Source organism: Eurytemora carolleeae, unplaced genomic scaffold, assembly GCF_000591075.1.
Source record: "Eurytemora carolleeae unplaced genomic scaffold, Eaff_2.0 scaffold797, whole genome shotgun sequence".
In the NCBI taxonomy this organism is placed as follows: Eukaryota; Metazoa; Arthropoda; class Copepoda; order Calanoida; family Temoridae; genus Eurytemora; species Eurytemora carolleeae.
In genome coordinates, this window is record NW_019396694.1 from 126,476 (window position 1) to 149,565 (window position 23,090).

The 23,090-nt window shown below is 32.4% G+C and overlaps 1 protein-coding gene and 1 long non-coding RNA gene across 2 annotated transcripts; both read left to right on the top strand.

Moving 5' to 3' along the window:
* Positions 1-2,396: 2,396 nt before the first annotated feature.
* Positions 2,397-14,247, top strand: LOC111707475 (protein fem-1 homolog B; the record flags this gene model as incomplete). Its single annotated transcript, XM_023480586.1, has 19 exons — positions 2,397-2,524; positions 3,413-3,527; positions 4,031-4,087; positions 4,372-4,457; positions 5,704-5,786; positions 6,884-6,973; positions 7,112-7,223; positions 7,282-7,350; positions 7,628-7,717; positions 8,139-8,223; positions 8,414-8,533; positions 8,819-8,935; positions 9,233-9,275; positions 9,741-9,850; positions 10,333-10,401; positions 10,617-10,674; positions 11,193-11,252; positions 13,114-13,211; positions 13,946-14,247. Coding segments are annotated over 19 exons (1,635 nt in total), but the record flags the coding sequence as incomplete, so codon positions are not given.
* Positions 14,248-20,841: 6,594 nt separating this feature from the next.
* LOC111707478 (uncharacterized) lies at positions 20,842-22,643 on the top strand. The gene is made up of 3 exons (XR_002766447.1): positions 20,842-20,968; positions 21,749-21,830; positions 22,211-22,643. It is a non-coding gene; the product is annotated as an uncharacterized LOC111707478 (long non-coding RNA).
* Positions 22,644-23,090: the final 447 nt, after the last annotated feature.

The window sequence follows — 23,090 nt, forward strand, 5'->3', positions numbered from 1 at the left end:
AGTTAATCAGTGAATCTGTAGACTATATGCGGATATTAATAATAATAATAGTAATAATATGCAGATATTCTCAATATACACCTAACAGGGGTCTAAAGATTAATTCACCAAAATAACCAAAGATACATAATTTTAGTTATTACATTATAATGTTAACCTAATAATTATCATTTCTATCATTCATTTCGAATGTCTTGAAAGGGGTTTCATTTTGTTTGATGCATAATACTTTCTGAAAATTTAAAAAAAAATTCCTGATAAAAAAACAAAATTCATCAACTTTGAAATCTCATGTTTATCTATTTACTAATTTGCATATTCTAGTGTTGAGGGGCGGGATATCTATGAGCATGCTAAAACCGGTTTTTATCCAAATATTAAGAAATCACTTGAAAAGTATTCTCTGGAACAAAGGTAAGGAAGATCCCCGGCACCCCTTCTCTCAGAGAAGATTTTTAGAATGTGTACCTCTAAATGTCTGAATAAATGTCTGTGTTCATTAAATAATTAAGTTAAATGGTAAAAAGAAACAAATATTATAAAATTCCAATTTATTTCTAAAGCTGATAGTGGAATTTTTCCGAAAGTGCATAAAAATTATATTTATCATGTTATAATTATTATAAATTTTTATATTTTCTTGAAAAATCATCCCCCTTTGTAAATCAGAAATTAGGGATGCTTTTTAGGGTGTTTTTTTTTCGCTGAATTAGTAAAACAAATAATTTTTTCGGGGAATAAACTTTTTTTTTGTAAAATGTATCAAAAATCATTCCTTCTTCAAATTACACAAAGCTAGATTTATATTTTTATTATATAGAACCTAGTTAAACCTAGGTTAATCTAGTTAAACCTAGTTTAACCTAGTTTAACCTAGTTTAACCTAGTTTAACCTAGTTAAACCTAGTTAAACCTAGTTAAACCTAGTTAAACCTAGTTAAACCTAGTTAAACCTAGTTAAACCTAGTTAAACCTAGTTAAACCTAGTTTAACCAAGTTTAACCTAGTTTAACCTAGTTTAACCTAGTTTAACCTAGTTTAACCTAGTTTAACCTAGTTAAACCTAGTTAAACCTAGTTTAACCTAGTTTAACCTAGGTCTAGATTACTAAACAAGCTCTATGAGGATGATGGACAGAAGTGTACTCCGCTCATTATAGGGAATTCTATTTACATTCTTGCAGTTTTTAATGAAAAAAAATATCTTTTAAACTGTATGATCTTTAGGAAATGTAACAAAGTAACGACATACATATTTGTCAAGAAATCATTAGACATCCGCGAAAATTAGATCAGTTCTTAATTAGATTGTGACATTTTGAAATTTCCTATACAAATCACCGCAGATTCGTTTTTGAATAAACTCGATTTTTTGTTTTCTTTTTTAAATTGGCTTTGTTTAATGTTTATAAACTGAAGAGCAGAAATGTTTTGACCATGAAGAATAAGAGGAGCACATAAAATTCTAAAATCTCAATTTTTTGTGTTAATATATAAATGTCCAATGTCCAGATATAATTTTAGATCCATAAATCTGATACAATTTGCACAGCATGCTATTGCATTGTTACATTTACTAAGAATAAGCAAATTTATTCGCTTGATGTCAGGAATACGTAAAATTGAATTGGTTTAGCATCAAGAATGGGGCACACTGACACTGTTAGATATCTACTCGGTAATCATCTTTTTGATGCTTTTGAACTTTGAAGTGAAAGAAACAAATTTCCGTTTGATTGGCTTTTAATACTAAAATTAAAAAAAAACTAATTAATACAGGGGTGTAAATTTTCTTGAGATTTAAACCGCGGCTCAAATTCTTTAAATTCCATCTCAGTATTAGTAACAGCGACTAAACATGAAAATGAAATCTAAGCTAAATTCTTATCATTAATATGGAGCCTCAAGCAATCGCTGTTTTCAAAATTAAAGTTTCAGTTTCCCTAAAATATTGAAAATACGAAAAAGGCAGACCACATGGATGGGAATAGAGATATTTACTAATTTATGTTTCAAGAATCGTACCTGCAAAAATAATGCCGCAGATTATTTCTTTGTTCAAAGACGACCCTTAAATCGTTTTTAACTGTCACGTTTAGTAAGAAAAATTAATTTAAAAATCACATCAAGGTACTTAGGTACTAAGGTACTGAGGTGAAAAGGTACTAAGGTACAAAGGTACTGGGGTGAAAAGGTACTGAGGTACAAAGGTACTAAGGTACAAAGGTACTGGGCTACAAAGGTACTAAGGTACCAAGGTACTGAAGTACCAAGGTACTGAATATTATTTAATAGCCCTATCCATTGAATCCGAATTTATTGAATTTTAGTGAACTCATTTAGCATTTTGTCCATTTTGAAAACCCCTTTCATAATAAATACGTTCTACCCTAACTTAATGATTGTATAGGTGCTACTGCTCTATGGTGTGCTGCAGGAGCTGGCCACCTTGAAATAGTTTCCCTCCTTCTCCTTCAAGGAGCTAGAATTGATCATGAAACTAAAACTAAATCAACCCCACTCAGGTTGCTTAACTAAACTTAATGGAACTGTAGACGGAATTTCAAGTGAACCTTTATAATCGATTAACTTAATCGTTTCTTTATATAAATTCTCTTAATTTCCTTCATTGTTTCACGTTCACAGATAACCCCAATTAATAATTAGAAATTTTACAGTCATAACCAGAAAGACCCGGAATTAATTGACAGCTGACTAGACGACTTTACATATATATCTCTCGTAAATAGCTCACAATAAAGGCAGACCACATTTTGGAATTGGCAGGACTACGGCTGTTTTGTTATTATTGTTTCATTAATCATATTTTTAGAATGAGATTGTAAAGCCCTCTGATTAATTACAAATTGATTCCAGTTTCTGATTATGAATTTGTTCAAAACAATGTTTAAAGGGTATTATCGTGAAAACACTTGCAACACTTCAAATAAAAGGTCATCTGAATTTACGTGGACAGTCATTTTATTTTTATTTTTATATAATGTATAGTTTTATTTGTTTTATTCACTTATTTCGACAAATAATAAAACATTTGTATAAAATTAATTTATATATCTAGTCAATAAAAGGCTCTTTACAGTACACAAAGCAAAGTCAGCAGGATGAACGGGAAATAATTGACATGAAGAAAATGAGTAAAGGAGAAGAGAGTAAAAGAATGACACTGTTGATTTTAGTGGAGTAATTTGTATATCACAGAAAAGGGGAGAAGATTGAAAGAGCACTTAGCGAAAAAAAAATCTGCAAAAATTATGAAAAGAAAAAAAATTCAATTCACATGAAAAGCAGAGAAAACTAAATATTAACAACACGTATTAATCTAAAAGACAGTTGGATTTAAAACAAGAAAATTCTTGAGTTGATTAGTTGACCTAATATAAATATATTTGTAGAGCTGCCTGTTTTGAGGGTAGGCTTGATATAGTTAGTTTCCTATGTGAGCAGGGAGCAGATATTGAGCGTGGAAACAAATATGATAATACCTGCCTTATGATATCTTGTTATAAAGTAAGTAAAAATGAATATTAGAAATTGTAAATATTAACCCCGCCCCCCCCCCCCCTAGCATGTGCTATACTTCTAAAGTCTGAAAATGGGAAATTTGCAAAAATCTAAATATTTGTTGCAAAATCTAGTCATAAAGCAAAAAATGTATTATAATTTTCATGTTTTTGAAAAGCCGTTGGCACAGAAAATTTATATATGTAAAAATAATTGCAAAACTTTTAATAAACAAATGTTATTTGAAAGGAAAACTGAAAATGTGCAATTTCTCTATGAAGGTGTCTGTAATAAAATTTGTGGCAAACTTCTTAGCAAAAGTTGTGTAATCTTTTCCTTTTGTCGAAGGCTTTCCAAAGAGTTATAAAATGTAGAAATATTTGAAAATTTTAAATAATAAATTTCAACATAGCTTTTTTAATGCATTGAAGAAAAGCTTCGTCATCCAAAGGTGGTCCTTTTATTTTCAAACTAATTTGAAAAATTTTAACTTAAAAAATGTATATCAGGGTCACCGTGAGGTGGTTGAATACCTACTGGCGCAAGGTGCTGATCCAAACTCCAAGGAAATCCATGAATAAATGTTATGAGTGACGACACCTTTTTTGTTGAAAACAAAAATTAAAAACATCAACTTCTGGAGAATAAGAATGTTCGATATTTACCAATGGGCTCAATTTGAATTGTTGTTTTATTTGAGATTTTTTTTTCTTTCTTTAAGTTATAATTAAAAAGTTCAACGGTGTTCTTTGTTTCATTGGGAATTTTGGAAGGTAATTTTTTTTACACCTTTTCATATCTTGAGAAAAATATTTAAAAAGTTGATTTATTGATTGGTATTCTGGTGAAGGCTTTGTGTGGAGCATCAGCTTGTCATTTTGCTGCAGAAACAGGAAATATTTATATTGTGGAGGCATTACTTAATAATGGAGCAAGGTCAGTTTGGATACAACATTTTTATTTAAACCCATTTATTTAATTATCATGGCAAACCCTAATTGTATGCGCAAAAGTATGTTTTTCCATAATTCTAATTTATACTTACTTCAACGGATGTGGGTACCATTAAGATTATTTTGCATATCACTTTAATGTCTTCTAACATATTTGACGTACTTAATCCGAAAAATGTACGAAGTCGGATATGATTCACTAACCCAAGCTGACTGGGGGGAAGTGGCGAGGAGCTCAGCCATGGAGCTCAACCATGGAGCTCAACCATGGAGCTCAACCATGGAGCTCAACCATGGAGCTCAACCATGGAGCTCAACCATGGAACTCAGCCATGGAGCTCAGCCATGGAGCTCAACCATGGAGCTCAACCATGGAGCTCAACCATGGAGCTCAACCATGGAGCTCAACGTAACAGGACATGACTGTTGGTTGAAGGAATGATATGAACATTCGTTTTATCAACATTCAGGGTTTCATGTCTTTTTGGAGGCTCGGCAAAAGAGCCACACATGTTTCAAATGGATGAGAATAAAAAGAATGTATTTTAGAATGGATGAGAATAAAAAGAATGTATTGTAGAATGGATGAGAATAAAAAGAATGTAATGTAGAATGGATGAGAATAGAAATAATGTATTCTTGAATAGATGAGAATACAAAGAATTTATTTTAGAATGAATAAGAATAAAGAGAATGTATTTTAGGATGGATGAGAATAAGGAGAATGTATTTTAGAATGGATGAGAAAAAAGAGTGTATTTTAGGATGGATGAAAATAATTAGAATCTATTTCAAAATGGATGAGCTGAAAAAATATTGTACTTTAAAATGGATAAGAATAAATAAAATGTATTTTAGAATGGATAAGAATAAAAAGAATGTATTGTAGAATGGACGAGAATAAAGAGAATGTATTGTAGAATGGATGAGAATAAAAAGAATGTATTTTAGAATGGATAAGAATAAAAAAAAACAATAAAACTTTGAATGAATGAGAATAAAAAGAATGTATTCTAGAATGGATGAGAATAATGAGAATGTATTTTAGAATGGACGAGAATAAAAAGAATGTATTGTAGAATGAATGAGAATGAAGAGAATGTATTTTAGAATGGATGAGAATAAAAAGAATGTATTGTAGAATGAGAATGAAGAGAATGTATTTTAGAATAGATGAGAATAAAATTATGTATTCTAGAATGGATGAGAATTAAAAGAATATATTTTAGAATGGATGAGAACAAGCATGGGATGACCCCGCTGTTATGTGCTGCTGAAAGATGTCAGGCTATGATGGTAGAATATCTAATAGGAACTGAGTGCTATTATTTCTTCCTTCACCCTTCAAATTTTTAAAGATTCATTAACCCGCCATTAAGTTGTCTTTTACATACAGTTCCCAAAGACTTAAAAACTAACTTTTTATTTAAAAATTGAAACTTTTCAATGTCGCGGATAGATTCCTATTCCTATTTTATTAAAGGAACAGAAGGCGTTATTTCAAGTGAGTCTCCATTTTAAGAGTGGTGTGAAGATTCCCAACATCAGTTTCCTTTAAACCTTTGACTGCTCAAGGTTTTCGGACTTATCCTCGTTAATCTATAGAAACACTTTTAATTATTGAACATTTTGTTGACAATCTGTTTTTTATTTAAAAGATATTAATATTCACAATGTAGACGTGGTATTTTTAAAAACAACCTTTAACGTAAAATATTCAGTAATTTAGATGGACACAATTAAAACGGATCAGCTGTGTTGAGTTAACACTGAACGCAGGGTACACCTGGATTTACACCAATTTAATCAGTTTTCAGCAGATTTACATAGATCTATGTACTCGATGAACATAAAAAGTTTAAAGGGTACCTTTGTAAATCGGGCATTGTCCTCTTAGCATGGAAGATTACTTGAAATTACGCGTACAGTTTCTGTAAGAGATAATTAATCAGAACTGGGAACTTTAGAATGGATAAACTTTAATCCTGACTTCTTGATCCGAATATCCACTGTGGAAACTTTTCATTTTAGTTCTAATCCACTCTTTTTCTCTCTCCTTGGATATCCGTTAATTGTTTTCTCCAATGAGAATATTTCTGTTCTCTCATTGGTTGCCCGCTTTTCTCTGATTGGCTGCTACAGTTTCTCAGATGATTAAATATTAATTTGAATTTTATCGTTTTTCATACACTTTTAAGATAATCTTGCAAGATTATGTTAATTTTGAGATTATCAAAAAGAGAGGATCAAGCATTAATCCCATTATCCACCATTCTAAAGTTTTCAGCTCAGAACAGATTATTCATAAAACAGTTAAAATCACTAGTTTTTCATATCTAACATTTTACTCGAAATATTTAAAGATTCGCTTCAATCTAATCTTGTTTTAATTGCGCTTGGTGTGATTAGAACGACCTGAAGTGTCCAAGGAAATGGCTGTGACTGCAATGGAATTGCTTGGAGCAAGCTTTGCCAATGACAACGATAATTATGATATTGGTAGGATTTATTTTTATAAAATGCTTCGTTCTTTAAAAATATAAATCAAGATTTAACTGAATTTCTTATATATAATGATTGACCAAGTCAAATATATGTTTTTACGTTTATTAAAGATTTGTTAAAATATTTAAATAGGTACAAGCTATTCTTACTTACACCGTGCAATGAAGCTTAGATGGGAAGATCCAATTATCCAGAAATCAAATCTGGTTCAAACTCCAGCTTATGACAACCGACTCGAATCCAGGTAACTTTTGTTAACCGACTCTGCTGCGCTGCAATACCAACTAAACTTTTATTTTTAGAACTGTTGAAGAGCTGGAAAGTATTGCAGAGAATCCGGACTCAATTCATATGGAGGGCCTTTGTATCAGGGAATAAAATAATATAAATAAAAAGAGAAATCGATAAAATTTAACTTGTTCAATATTTCAGGATTACAAATTTTGAAGATAATCCCTTTATATTCGATTAAAAATATCGTTTATATATTTCAATGTATTTCGACAGAAGTTACTCAGACTTTAGTTTTTGTTTGTTTGTGTGCGGGGGGGGGGGAGGTGTTACTAAGTTGTCATTCTCTTTCCTAATAGGATTTAAACGAAACCCTGTTTTTTTATTTACAATTTGTATTATTATCTGTTGAATTAGAGAACGTGTGTTAGGAAAAGAGAATCCTGAACTTCCATACATAATTATATTTCGAGGAGCAATATTTGCAGATTCATCAAGATTTGATAGGTAGGATTATAAATCATTTATTATTTTCTTAAAAGGACTGTTAGCGTAATTTCTAGGGACCCTTCGTGTAATGGTCGCTGCGTACAGCTTGAACTCAACAGTCAACACAACGCACACGGGAATTTGCAACTGAATACACGCGGGTTTCGATAAGTTTACACACACATATCTCTGTACTCGGATGAACAAAAAAAGGTACGAGTAACGTTGCATTATCCTCTTTGAATAGAGGGTCACTTGAAATTACGCGCACAGTCCCTTAAGTTAAACACTTGTATAAAACAATTACAGAACCTGGACATATATTCTTCATTTTTAATTTGACCAATGTCAGAAAATCTCATTGTAATATGTTTTAAATTTTGCCGATAAACGTAGTTTAACTTGCCCTGCATAGTTTAACTGCTTATCACTATGTTAGGTGTACCCTGCTCTGGTTGCACGCTCTCTCTCTTCGCCTTGGAACCAAAACTTCCGTCTCTAAAGATCTTCTAAGATTTGCCCAGGTTTGGTTAATTTTTTAACTCCGGTTCATTCGAAGTACCGAACCGAACTCTAGACAACTAGACAATTTGTACAATTTCCTTGCATACACAGTTAGAACTTATGTACATCGAATGAATTGTCACATATTTAAAAGAAATTAATAAGGCGTCCATAAAAGTCTGATTGATCGATTAATTGACTTGGTTCTAGATGTTCAGTCAGATGTACAAATCTGGACATGGATTAAACCTGGATCAGGTGACTAGTGTTCTAGCATCTACAGTTCAAGAAATATCATGGAATATCGAGAAGATTAGCTTAACAGAGAAGGTTGGTTAGTTGGTTGGTTGGTTGGTTGGTTGGTTGGTTGGTTGGTTGGTTGGTTGGTTGGTTGGTTGGTTGGTTGGTTGGTTGGTTGGTTAATGCAATTGATTGATAGATGGTTGGTTGGTTGGTTGGATGATTGATTGGTTAGTTGGTTGGGTGTGTTTCTTTTATTTATAATTCATTCATGCAATTGATTGATAGATTATTCATTATTTTTTTTAGTGATTGATTGATTGTTTGATTGATAGAGAATGGATAGAATTGACTGATTTATTATTTGATTGGTAGGAGGAGAAAGAGAGTATGGAGGATGAACTAGAGCAGAATATGTTGACAGCTCTCTACCTGATTATTATTATTGTCAAAAAGATCGAGAAATCATCTGTACCAGAGTCAGCAATGAAGGTAGGATCCAGGAATAGAAATAGGAACTGGAACAAAAGTGATATTTATATTATCAATGATAATAATAATAAAATTCAGGTACAGGAACAGAAGTGATATTAATAAAAACTGATGATAACAATTATTAATGTTAAAGATAATCAAAAAAGTGATTTTAATGCTAAAGAAAAGATAAGAAAAAAGTAATGCATAGTCAACCACTCACTCAGATGATTAGATCCAATATATTTATTCGATCAGCCAAACCAATTTTCAGAAAGTTTCTTTTTTCCCATTTTCTGATAATTACTGTTTTAGGAGGTTTACAAACTAGTGCATCTAAATCCTATAACATCTACAGGTGATATACACCCCCCCCCCCCTCCATGTTTTAAATGTTTAGGTATAAGATAATAATAATAAAAATAATAATACTGATAATAATTCTAGATTTTTTGTATGTTTTTTTTTAAATGAGATGAATTTAAAAAAGCTGATAAAAATCATACTTGAATTATGTGCTAAGTCTCTTTTGACATTTATAGAAAATTCTAAATCTTTTTTGAACGAAGTACATTAGTACAATGATATGGAGAAAACTCTAGAATATGAAGTCAGCTTTTAGACTCTTGTTATGACTTTTAATAGTCCTATGAACATGAGGCACAACCATCGTGCAGTTCAATCTGGTCCATTTCACTTACTAAGTGATTTAATAACTTACTAGTAAAGCTACTTGCTAAGAAATAACATCAAATGCACGTCAGTATTGCTTTATTGTCGTCTTCCTATTCTACAGTTTTCTGGTTATAACTGTATCTATAAGGTTGCTCTCTGCTACATCTATCTGTGAACCAACAAACTGCTGTAGATGATTTTCATACTAACGAAGTATGCAAGTTTCCTTGTATTGCTACAACCAAAATATTGCTTCAGGTCAGATTTATCTAAAATTGTACATTGTAAACTGTAGGAGATTTCTTGAAAACTCTTCCCGCATTTTTTGGCTTCATGTTCGAATTGTGTACATAAAATAATTTTGGGTTAAAAGTTTTAAATAGTTAGTGAAAGTTCGTTGAATTTTTATTTTCCCCTCTCCTCGTTCATTTTTCCCCAAGTGGGAAGAAATTAAAAAAAAAAAAAATTTTGATGATGATTTTTCTAAATCCTTCCCGAAATCTCTAAATACGTCTAAATACAGAACTTTTTCCTGGTGAACCCTGGCCCACTACACTTCATATGGAATTTTCGTTTTACAGAGAGCTAAAAAATGCATTGTTTGTAATTTTACAATTTGTTTTCTGTGATAATGAATAGTTCAACCATTAAACATGACCTTGTCAATTGATAATTATTTAGATCTCAAATATTTAAACATACTTTTTTATTATTTTTATAATTTTTACATTTTATTTAAGGCTGGAGCTGACCCCCAAGCTATGGATTCACAAAGAAATACTCCTCTCCATATAATTGTTTCTTACACGGTAAAATTAATATTAATGATAATAATATTAACAAAATAAATTAAAACGAATTTTGCACGGTGCGTATTTTTGAGATTTTTTTGAAGTATTCAGACACAAATTATAGTTTTTTCGGGAAGAAGTATCAAACTGTTCAAAAATTAATCGTGTTTTCCACAAAAGCTTCGAAAATCTATATCAATTAAAAAATTTGTAAAATTTATAAATATTTCTAGAGAATTGTGGCGGATTTCATTACACTTCATACCATCATAATTTCTCTTCTTGAAGCAGGTTAGCAAATATATTGGTAAAATCTTCGTTTAAGTTAGGAAATAGCTCCTAGTCCACCTCCTGCAATGAATTCAGGACCCCTCCCCTCCCCCTCTTCGATATATAAATTTGGCTTGTCTGTCTGTTTGTTTGTATCCAATAAACGTCAAAACGGCTGAACCGATCGGGCCCAATTTTTTTGTGGGACATCACGTGATCACAGGGAAGGTTTCTGAATGATAAAAATTAAAAAAAGTGTTTTAAATGTTTTTAATTTTGTAAAAAAAATTAAATCCTTAAAATTCGGGAATTTTTTTTAAAAAATCCGCAACAATTTTTCTTCTTTGTTTTAAAATGTAAACAAAAAGAACATGTTCACAAAAAAGGGTACGGTTGTCTATTGGACATAACACTTTATTGATAAGAGTCCTGAATTTATGTTTACAATCCCTTAAAGCTGGTAATAAGGGTCTTGAGGGGTTCCAAAGCCACAAGGAATTAACCAATGCAATTTTGATAAGTGAAAAAATTTGTTTAAGGTGCCCACATTGACTGTGTAAATAGTTTAGGACAAACCCCTCTCGACGCTGCTACTTCAGGTTGGTCTCTAAACTCTCTATCTATATTTAAACTTTGCATGTCTTTTTGTATTCAATAAACGTCAATAAGGCTTAACTGATCGAGTTCAAAATTTGCGTATCATTTTTGAAAATGCACCAATTTAAACAGAAAACTTTAAAAAGTATTATTTTCAAATGACAGCAACGCTTTACATCTAAAATTGTTTATAGAAAAGGGGCGCAAAGATCCCAGGAAGCTTTGTAAAGTAAAATTTATTTTTTATTGTTATTTGTTTATCTACAGGGGGAGCAACAAAAAGTGGAATAGAAAGACCTTTTCCCCGTTTTTTATGGCTCTCACTGTTGCAATTTTAAAAAACTTGTTAAATGTTCTACAATTCTATTGTTGACTATTTTTTATTTATATTTGACTTAAAAGAATTGAAACTTTTATTGTTTTTCTGTTTACCCAAGTTCCAGTTACAGTTAATAAGAACTCTTAAATGAAAAATCAAAGTTAAATTATGAATACATTATTTATAGAATGTTTTAAGACTAATATTATCTCATGAGAAGAGGATGCAAAACAAACTTTTAAAGTGTTCTTAAGTGTATCAGTAAAAGGTGGTGTTGTGAGTCTAATAAACGAATTTTAATGCAAAGTGGGGGTGAGAGCAATTAAAACTTTTTAAAGAAGGAGGCAATATTGCATAATCACACAGTGATGAGTGATTTGTGTTTATATCAATGCAATAAAGAGTACTTCTAATTTAGTTTTGATTTATTGATTTTCAAATCACAAGCTGTTAATTGACAGCTTCTTTTTCTTACCATGTTTATCTGTTTCCGTACTGTTTGGTTAACAAATTTAATCGAAAATTGTCTTCATCGTTATTGTACGACGCCTATAATACAGGATTCTAAAGGATGAGACTGCAAAGACGACCTCAAACTCTTAAAATCTGATTCCAATGTGAAATCAAGTTTTCTGTAATGTATTAGGCAAAAAAAAAAGAGACAAGTTTACAGTTGAAGGGAATCATACATATAAGGAAACAGACCATATGAATTTTGTACAGTCGTCTTGGAAGTCTCTTGCTTTGTGTGTAACTGTGCAGAACGCTCCAGGGAGCTTACAGGGATCACACGGTGTAATGCAAGGAAAGTTTATTGCGGTCGTGTATACTCTGTGTACACATTGAAACTAGTTCTCGTTGGGCGGAATTTGTAAACAAGAATAGATGCATCAGTGTTCGTTTAGTATCCGAGGAGGTTAAAAGCATTAAATTTTGATAATTTTGATAATTCATAGAATAGTTTCCTATGACCAGTATATTTCATTGATTTTTTATGTGAAAGATGGATCCCACGTCAGGCTTTGACATCCGTCTTGTGCTTACATTACCGCCCAGAGACGGTACACTGCAGTACAAAAGATGTGTACACTTCTGAAATAACTTTCCTTGCAGTACATCCTTGGCAGGGATCCCGCAAAACAAGTTATCTGTAGGGGAGTCAAAAAGAACAATTATTCCATTATAAACTATTTGAATTATGAATGTTGATATAATTACAATAGTTGCATTACTGATATTTAATATAAATAAATTAAAGGGAATCCTTAATGATAATATGTTGTGAAGTAATTTTATTATGCATTTGGCTACATAAGTCGATAATATATAGAGCGAGACTAAAGAAAAGAACATATATCTCATAACAATATTATATATGATAGAAATTTCTCTTTACCATTAAATACGAAATGATAGCTCTTGAACAGTTTAAATGGGTCTTATTGTTTGTAAGGAATATATACCCTAAACACGTCTCTAAATTCTTAGTTTACTAGCTTTTTTATTCCAAACAATATCCCTGTATATCATTGAATAATAATTAGGAGTTGCTGAGATTATATTAAAGTCTCAAACCAAGATGAGCCTGAAATGCTTGGCAGCTAAATCAGTTAGAAAATACAACCTTACTTATCAGGGCCAGGTAAACAGAGGTCAAAAGTCAATGGTCAAAGGAATTGAGTCTGTGTCACAAACTCTAATTTTCTAATCTCTATAGCTTTGTAACCCAATGTCGTAAGACCTTGAATATTTCAAACTATGAATTTTGATAGATTAAGAATTATTGCTGATTTGGCTATGTATCAAATTCGATAAGAATTAATCCTGAAATTAAAAAATCCTACAGTGGGTAACCGTGTATTTTAAAAAAGATGATTAATGGCTCTTTTTTATGATTAGTAAATTTTCAAATGACATAATCCTCTCTGACATTTCATGATTATAAATACTGTTTCCAGCGAAAAATATAATTATCTTTACGCATTAACGCGGAAATTTTTTGTTTCGTCGAAAATTTTGCATTTTTACGCATTCCTTTCGTAGAAATTTTGGGAAATTATTGCATATTTGGTTTTTCTCTCGCGAATTTGTTGCAACTTTTTTAATCTGTTGTCTGGATCAGTCGTCGTCGTATGTATCAATACAATAAAGACTACTTATGATTTAAATTTTTTAATTTTATCAAGCTTTTCAAACAGCATGGATGCACATTCATGTATAACATGGAAGAAATTTCAATTAACAGCTTCTCTTTGTTTGCTTATAATTTACAAAAAAGCTTCTAAGAAATCATAAACTAAAAAGTAAAGGTCGTTTTCATTGTATTGATGTTAACGCCGGTGACTGTACAAAGGTTAATTTCTTTTCAACTTTCAGGTTCCTCAGTGTCTTGAATCATTTATCCAGATCCATGGCCCTTAATCTACCTTCATCTACCTTCAGTACCAGGGGTCAAAGGACCAGATTTAATGAATGGCCATGCATGGTTGAACTGTGCAGACGTGGTTCAACCACTTCTCCCCAGCTTTAACCGGTAAACAGGAGAAGTGGTTCAACTTAATCTGCTCGACTCAGCTACTTATCGCTATTGATTGAATCTGGTTCTTAATATATAATATATACAGGGTGTCCCACGAAACATGACAATAGCAAGACGACTTGAAAGTCGTCTTTGGTATTTGAATCTATTTGTGACATTTAGTCTTCTATCTACTTTAACATGTATGATTCTTGAAACAATTATCACATAATTCTCCTAGCCCTGCCATTTCCAAAAAGTGGTCTGCGTTTTTTCTGCTTTCAATATTACCGGAGATATAAAGAGTTTGGTTCAGATTTCAATTTTGTCAAATAAAAGCAAAATTGTCGAAATCTGAACGAAATTCTTCATATCTCGGGCAATATTGAAAGCACAAAAAAGGCAGACCACATTTTGGAAAGGACAGGACAAGGGAAATTTTGTGATTATTACTCTAGAAATCTACTTCTAAAATTAGGTTGACAAATAAACGCAGCAAATTATATCAAAAATCAAGACGACATTCAAGTCGTCCTGCATACTGTCATGTTTCGTGGGACACCCTGTATATACATAGACATATTATATATATTATATAAATAATGATACTTGCATAAATAATACATTAATATTAAAGATAGTGTTCTCGAAATTTTAAAAGAACGATTTATTCGAATCTTTATCCTTAAAGGAGTATTTTTGAAATCCTGCCTAAACAGACCTTGAATAAATTTCGGTCTCTTGTAAATATGAAAATCAATCTTTAAAAAATTTAGTCATAAATGATCTGCAATGATTAGTTAATCAAAATAATGTCAGAAAATTGAATGTGAATGAATTAAAATAGACTTTTTTGCTACACAACAATGTGTCGTTTATTGGTATTGTTCTCAAAAATTGTCAGAATTTCAAGTTTACCTTACTTTGGCAATTTTGTTCCTTTCCCTGCAAATAAACAGCGGAATTACTGGTATACCGTAAACAAATTAAATCTCTAATTAGTAATTACTGGTATACCGTAAACAAATTAAATCTCTAAAAATGACTTCCATCTTTTTTAAAGACCTAGACTGTAGAGAAAGGCTGAACGCCAATACTTTCGCTTTCTTCACAAATATTGATCTGTGTAAAATCTAGTTTACTAACATTTCATTTTATTATCGAGCTTAATATATTTATCTATGTTATACTTATGTTCATATTTTAAATAATGATAAATAATGTGTTACGGAAATCTCTGTTAAAAAAAATATATATATACTAGTTTTAAATTTTAATAAATTAAATAAATTTTTTCCTGTTTACTCTATTGTAATTGAAAATTGTCTGCGCTTTAAGATTGTTTTTAGATTTAATTTAGTGGCCCGGAAGGGGAAATAGTGGTGGCTCATGGCTGCCGGAAGAGAAAAAAGCTAATATGTGGCCCGGAAGGGGAAATAGTGGTGGCTCATGGCCGCCTGCCTTCCCCCGCTCGTTGTAAAGACGACCCAAAAACTCTAAAAATATGGGCATGGTTCCTAGCTTGGCGGAGGGGGGGATAGATAAAACTCCTAAGAATGCGCGAATACCGGATAATATTTCTTATATTCTCTCTCTCTATGACAGCTTGCCATGTCAGCTTGTTTCTATAGATAGTACGGGTTAAGGATGGATGTTGAAAAGGATGGATACGAATGTTATTAATTTGATATAAGTTGGGTTTGATTGTTTATCTGATCTGGATACTTGGATAAAAACCCAACTTATATCAAATTAATAACATTCGTATCCATCCTTTTCAACATCCATCCTTTTCAACATCCATCCTTAACCCGTACTATCTTTAGAAACAAGCTGTCATGGCAAGCTGTCATAGAGAGAGAGAATATAAGAAAAATTATCCGGTATTCGCGCATTCTTAGGAGTTTTATCTATCCCCCCCTCCGTCAAGTTAGGAACCATGCCAAAAATATGCATGATTTTTTGGTTTCTACATTTTATTGAGAATTTTGATTTGGTTTACTAAGTGAGTAAGAACAGAGAAGGCATTTCTGGCGTACAAAGAACCATGCAAGAAAAGGGAGTAAACAAATTCCGTATATCGTTTCTGAAGTCGATCCTCATCTTTTGTGAGTGAACCCGTGCGTGATCCCTCAATAAAGATTAATCTCCAACAGTCCTAATACCTCCAGATAAAACTATATCCCCCACCCAGGCAGCCTTCTATTCTAAATCTCTTGGTCATGGTTTAATGGTTGTACTGGTATAGAGTATAGACATTAAGATTTATAAGTCGGAACCGGGGGTTAAAGAGGACGGTTGTTCTCATCAGGCTCGTTCATATAATTCATATTTTCTTTAAAAAATATATGAAATGTATCAGAAATAATCATTTTGTATGAAATTTCCCCTTTTTAAAGAATTTATAAGAAAAGGAATAAAAAATACAAATTCTTAATTTATGAACGCCTCTTCAATATTTATGTTTGAGTACAAAATAACGAGGTAAACAGAAATATTTGCGCAGTGGTCAGTGAGATATTTATAACAATCATCAGTTACAGTTTAGAGGTGTATCTCTAATCATGGAGTCACTAGGTAAAGTAATGAAATTCTTATAAATTGCAGTTTTTTTTTCAAGTCTAATGTAAAAATTTAATTATATTCTAATTGTAATAAATACCTGGGGAAAAAATGAATTCGATCGAGTAGGGCCGGGGGGGGGGAGGCAATGCCACACCCAAATTACTCCCCGTCCGAAATTGCCTCGCAAACATGGAGTTGCGGCACATTGCTTCCTGTCAGCACCCAGATGTCTTCTGGAGAAATGTCTTTAATTTTATAAAAGCTTATAAACGTTAATACTGAAGAAATCAAAAATTTGTATATTGAATCCAAAGAGCTATATCTATTTCATTGTTAGACATTTTTTGATTGCGATAAAAGCTTCTCTATGTACTTTAACTTAAGGAACTGTGTCCAGACTTTTATCTGTTGCTGGAGCTGAGCTGTTTACTGGAGCCGCCATGTACTGTGCTCTAGTAGAAGTACCGGCACGGTAAGATGTTTATGATCTAAACAACGTACTGTACTCATAGAGAATAGAATATATATTAGAGGGGAATTTAAAGAATCTTTTTAGTCCCTTTCAGCCTGAAAGGGATTTCAAAGTGTACAAATCATGTAAATGAACTCACAAATTTTATGCAGTAGAGTACATTAATTCAGTTTGTTCCCTAGACTATTTATTTCAATTTCGAATTTTTTAAACTGTTAAATAAACTTTATAATGAATTAGGTGAATAAAAAACATCATTTGATTTATAGTTATAACGGAAAATCACCGTTTGTAAAGTGTAAGGCATAGAGTCTATGTGAAATGATCATTGGTCAATTATGAAACCAGCCTATTTCATAATTTGGTTTTCTTTTACAATAATTTTAGATTTTCTATAAAATGATATTCCAGGGCCCAAAAGGTTATATAGCATAAATATGTGATGTACATCTGCAGTATGGAAACAGTACAACAAAATGGCCGTTTTACACTTTTTTCTAGTAAATTCCCGTCTAATATATTCTTTTCTCTATGACTGTACTCTACTCTAGTAGAAGTACCGGCACGGTAAGATGTTCATGATCTACACAACGTACTGGATTCTAGTAGAAGTAACGGCACGGTAAGATGTTTATTATCTAACCAACGTACTGTACTCTAGTAGAAGTACCAGCATGGTAAGATGTTTATTATCTAACCAACGTACTGTACTCTATTAGAAATAACGGCACGGTAAGATGTTTATTATCTAACCAACGTACTGTACTCTAGTAGAAGTACCAGCATGGTAAGATGTAATTATTATGGAACCAACGTATTTTACTCTAGTAGAAGTACCGGCATGGTAAGATGTTCATGATCTAAACAACGAACTGTACTCTAGTAGAAGTACCGGCACGGTTAGATGTTTATTATCTAACTAACGTACTTTACTCTAGTAGAAGTACCGGCACGGTAAGATGTTTATTATCTAACCAACGTACTGTACTCTAGTAGAAGTACCAGCATGGTAAGATGTTCAAGATCAAAACAACGTACTTTACTCTAGTAGAAGTACCGGCACGGTAAGATGTTAATTAACTAACCAACGTACTTTACTTTAGTATAAGTACAGGCACGGTAAGATGTTTATTATCTAACCAACGTACTTTACTCTAGTACAAGTACCGGCATGGTAAGATGTTTATTATCTAACCAACGTACTTTACTCTAGTAGAAGTAATGGCACGGTAAGATGTTTATTATCTAACCAACGTACTGTACTCTAGTAGAAGTACCAGCATGGTAAGATGTTCAAGATCTAAACAACGTACTTTACTCTAGTAGAAGTACCGGCACGGTAAGATGTTTATTATCTAACCAACGTACTTTACTTTAGTAGAAGTACAGGCACGGTAAGATGTTTATTATCTAACCAACGTACTTTACTCTAGTACAAGTACCGGCACGGTAAGATGTTTATTATCTAACCAACGTACTTTACTCTAGTAGAAGTAACGGCACGGTAAGATGTTTATTATCTAACCAACGTACTTAAAATATCTGACCATTTTATTTTCAAATGTATGGCATTCTTTTTACTATCTCTGTTTAGAAAGGCGATGGGATCCCCTTTAGCGATGTTAGCAAATTGGCAGGTAGGAAAATCATATTAATTTTTCTAGATGAAAAAGTTGTACTTTTTTTAACTATAGCTCTGATATACAGAAGCGAAATGGGAGCATTTTAAAAGTTGAATTTTGGCAAGAAACTGTTTTTAAGTAGAAATATAATATTGTAATAATTGTAATAATACTGAAAACTTCTTGGACAAAATCATTTTTAACATTTGTCACAGTTTTTACCTGAAATGTTCCTTATTACTCCCTTCATTCCTTCCTGCTGGTTTTATATTGCAAAGTTTAATCAAAACAAACTTAAACAGTGTCCGAATTTAATGAATTTAAGTCGCGTCTCAAATCCCCAAAAATCCGGTTTCAATTGAGCGCCGGCTTAAATCTTGAAAAGTTGAATAAAAATTTAAGTGGAACCAACCATATTTGAGCCCCCAGCTTAAATTTAAGCCGCGGCTCAAATTCTTTAAATTCAGTTTTCGAATTTAAATGTTTCTTTATCTTCAAAAAATGAACAAAAACGGTTAGGTTGTTAACAACATATTTGTGATACTTCCTACATAGTCAGTACAGTATCTAATCTATTATTTAGGAAACATTTCCAAGAGCTAAATATATTCAGAGTAAAATCGCTTTGTTTTCTACTGCTTCGGGACTCTTTGGTAAGGAAATAAAGTTTAGAAGTACAGGGTGTCCCAATAAACATGGGAATTCAGTGACGAATTCGATATCGTCTTTATAAACAATTCTTTGATTTAGTTTAGTGATACCTACAGAAAAAGCTGTAATCTGTAAGAGTTTCGTCTGCTATGTTCTCATTTTGTTTGTTTATGTTTTGACTGCATACGGTTGTACTTAGTAAAACAAGAAAATTGCAGTATACAAACAGAGTAAACTTGTCCCTCTTCACTGTTCATCTTGCGGAGGCATTATAGACAAATCTTTACAGTCTTTTACCCTTTTCATAAAGGCATTATAGACAAATCTTTACAGTCTTTTACCCTTTTCATAAAATAAACTCGAGCAGACAAACAATAGTATGGTTTTTGAAATTAGGTATTATAATGCTAATTCATAACAAAGACGATATCCAATTCGTAACTGAATTCCCATATTTTTTGGGACACCTGTATTACCCCCCTATTCTCCCCCCCCCCCCGGCCCTTCTCCGTTCCTTGGCCCATCTGGACCACTCTCCCTCCCTAGCTGGACCACTTTCCATCCCTGCGGGCCCCTATCTATCCCCACCCACTGGCACCTCTTCCATCCCCTTGGCCCCTCCCCCTGGCTCTGACCCCTTCCCCCTTTATTGGGCCCCCTTTCCTTTCTTCACGTCCTGATGCGCATTAAGAAATTGTGGCCCCCTTTTTTAATAATAATTTCAATAGTTAACCTTCAATTCCTGGAATTCACTTCAAGGTCGTGTTCCAACAAACAAAAAATAACGATCAAAAGGTGGATGGATATTATTGTACCCAGTGGTACGAGATTGCAAGTCATCATCATTTATATAAAATTATCTGAGTATGGAGCTTTTGTGTAAATATTGTTAATCTTTTGCGTTTTATCTCGATATCCAATAATATTGAAATAAGATCAGAAGGGAATTAGATTAATCCGGAGATCTGCCTAACATGGAAATCAATGCTTGATCACGAGATATTTGTATTAATGAAGTGAAATAAGAAACAAACCTGTGAAAGTTCTTTTTTTGAAGGAAAAATGTAATTTATTTTTCTTAAAAAGCAGGAAGGGAATAAATATTTCAACCCAGTTCCATAAGATCAGCAACATTATTCTTTGCAATCTAATGGTGTGTAAACCTATAATATTTCAAACTTTGATTATTTGAATCAACAGAACTAACAGTATGAAATATTTAAGGGTTACGACATTGGGTTGCGAAAATTAGAAGATCAGAGTTTGTGGCAAAGATGCAGAAATTAAAAATTTTTCATTTGTTTTAAAACCGATTTTTATATCCGTATCAAACTAAAACACAGTTCCTGAGCAATATAACCAAAATATGAATTATTTTAGATCAAAATTAAATTATCCAAGTTCAATTTGTTCATATATTACTTAATCCCTGATGTATATGTGGATATGAGACGAGTAGATCCTTTTCTAGAAATGGTTGTTGGGTGTGTCCACTCTCTTGATATTCTCCGTTCTCCCCTTCACCATCCTCTTCATCCAACCAACCAACCGCAGTCTTCTAGACGGAGAAGGTGATTAGATTGTCGTACAGTGGTCTTTAAAATATATTGGGTCACACACTTCTAATATGAAGTAATATTTCTTTTATACACTTTTAATCTTTGAACTAAAACTAAGAAATAACCAAAAGACTGAACAATAAACATGTATTTAAAGTTTTTGTACAGGGTGAACCATTAAGGGTATTTTTACAGTGGACTAGAGTGGTACTGGTAGGCGATAAATGAAGACGACTTTCTACTTCAATTTTGATGTATATCAAGCTGTTAAACAGCATTGAAAAGTCGTCTTCATTTTATTGATATAATCGCCATCTTCTGTATTAAAATCGTAACTTGGAACTAAAAGTCGTCTTCCTATTCCACAGTTTTATGACTCACTGTACATCTTGTGAGTTACAAAGATGCGGTTTACCATCTTTGTATCTCTGAATGTGATGGAACTATTCAGCGTTGAAATCCCAAGGCTATAATTATAAAAACTCAATATTTATTATTAAGAGCCTGTTGTTTGAATTTCTATAAAAATGCTGTTCTCCTAAAACTCAGCGTTCAACTATAATCAAGTCTTCATATGATTTGCTCTATTCTTGAAAATAATTTGCTTATTTCTTAAATATGATTTGCTCTATTCTCGAATATGATTTGCTCTACTCTTGAATATGATTTGCTATGCGCTTTTTCAATTGTACCTCCAGATAGTAAATTCTCGATTGTGTCCTGTATGAGTGCGTTTCCTGGCTTTAATCCTGTTGAGTTTGCAGTCGTTTTTAAAATTATTTTCCTCCCCAGGTGCTAAGAAGAAAGGGGAAAAGTGGATTGAAGAAACTGTAAAAAACTGGGGAAATCTTCACTCAGTCAGGATACTTTTAAGGTATCTTTTATTATCATTTCCAGCCATATTTTTACCTTATAATAATTTTTAAATGTATATTTTTAGTTTTCATGGCTCAAGACTATTTTTAGTTTTCATGGCTCTAGACTATTTTTAGTTTTCATGGCTCAAGACTATTTTTAGTTTTCATGGCTCAAGACTATTTTTAGTTTTCATGGCTCAAGACTATTTTTAGTTTTCATGGCTCAAGACTATTTTTAGTTTTCATGGCTCAAGACTATTTTTAGTTTTCATGGCTCAAGACTATTTTTAGTTTTCATGGCTTTAGACTATTTTTAGTTTTCATGGCTCAAGACTATTTTTAGTTTTCATGGATCAAGTTTTTTTTTGTCAAAGTTCTCAATATATTTTTGTTTCAGCGGAAGCAGTGTTCTGGTCGCAGGAGTTTACTGGTTCAACAAGATTCATCCATTCCTCTAAACTAGCGGAATAATACTTCCTCTAGTCTAGCGGAATAATATTCTCTAGTCTAGCGGAATAATACTTCTTCTAATCTAGCTGAATAATGCTTTTTCTAATCAAGCGGAAAATTTTGTTCGGTTTAAGATTATGTATACTGCAACTTGCGAGTAGGGTTTCCATTCGCAAAACTTTTGTCCAATTTTTTCAAAAGAAAGCGCCAAGTTTTGCTTTTGTTGCGCTACATTTTTGTGCAAAAAATATCACTTTGCGCAATCATTCACAAACTTATTTTCGTGCAAAACCGCGTTATTCCGCTTTTGTGTAATTCTGTTTTGCGCAATTTTTCGGAACAGATTCTCAGTAAAAGGTTCAATAAAGGTTTAAATTGTATGAATTAGTTATTTATGAGATTTCACTTTTTTGTATATAAGTGTAATGCTTGAAAAGAAAAAGATCACTTGCCTAAAACTCTATTGCTCAACCTGATTCATGATGACACACTGCAGCTCGATCTCACACAAAGGTCGAGCAGTATTTTACCAATTACTCATTTTAAACTTAAGATAGAAACAGACGCGCAGCATTTTTAAAATGCATATTTGTAGGCTTACGGTATCAGTGAGTTGGTGAGGTAGAACCAAAGGCCAAGGCGTTGCGACACTTCAAAGTCGATTCTGTATAAAAGATTGATGACTACGTTTCAGTGTTGTCTTTATCTCAGTGGGCATTGATCTTTGATATTTAAATCATATGCATTCGACTAGAAGTCGTCAACATTTAAAATATCAAGGTTTAACAGGATTCAGACATCTATGAAACTATGCATCAACATTTTTA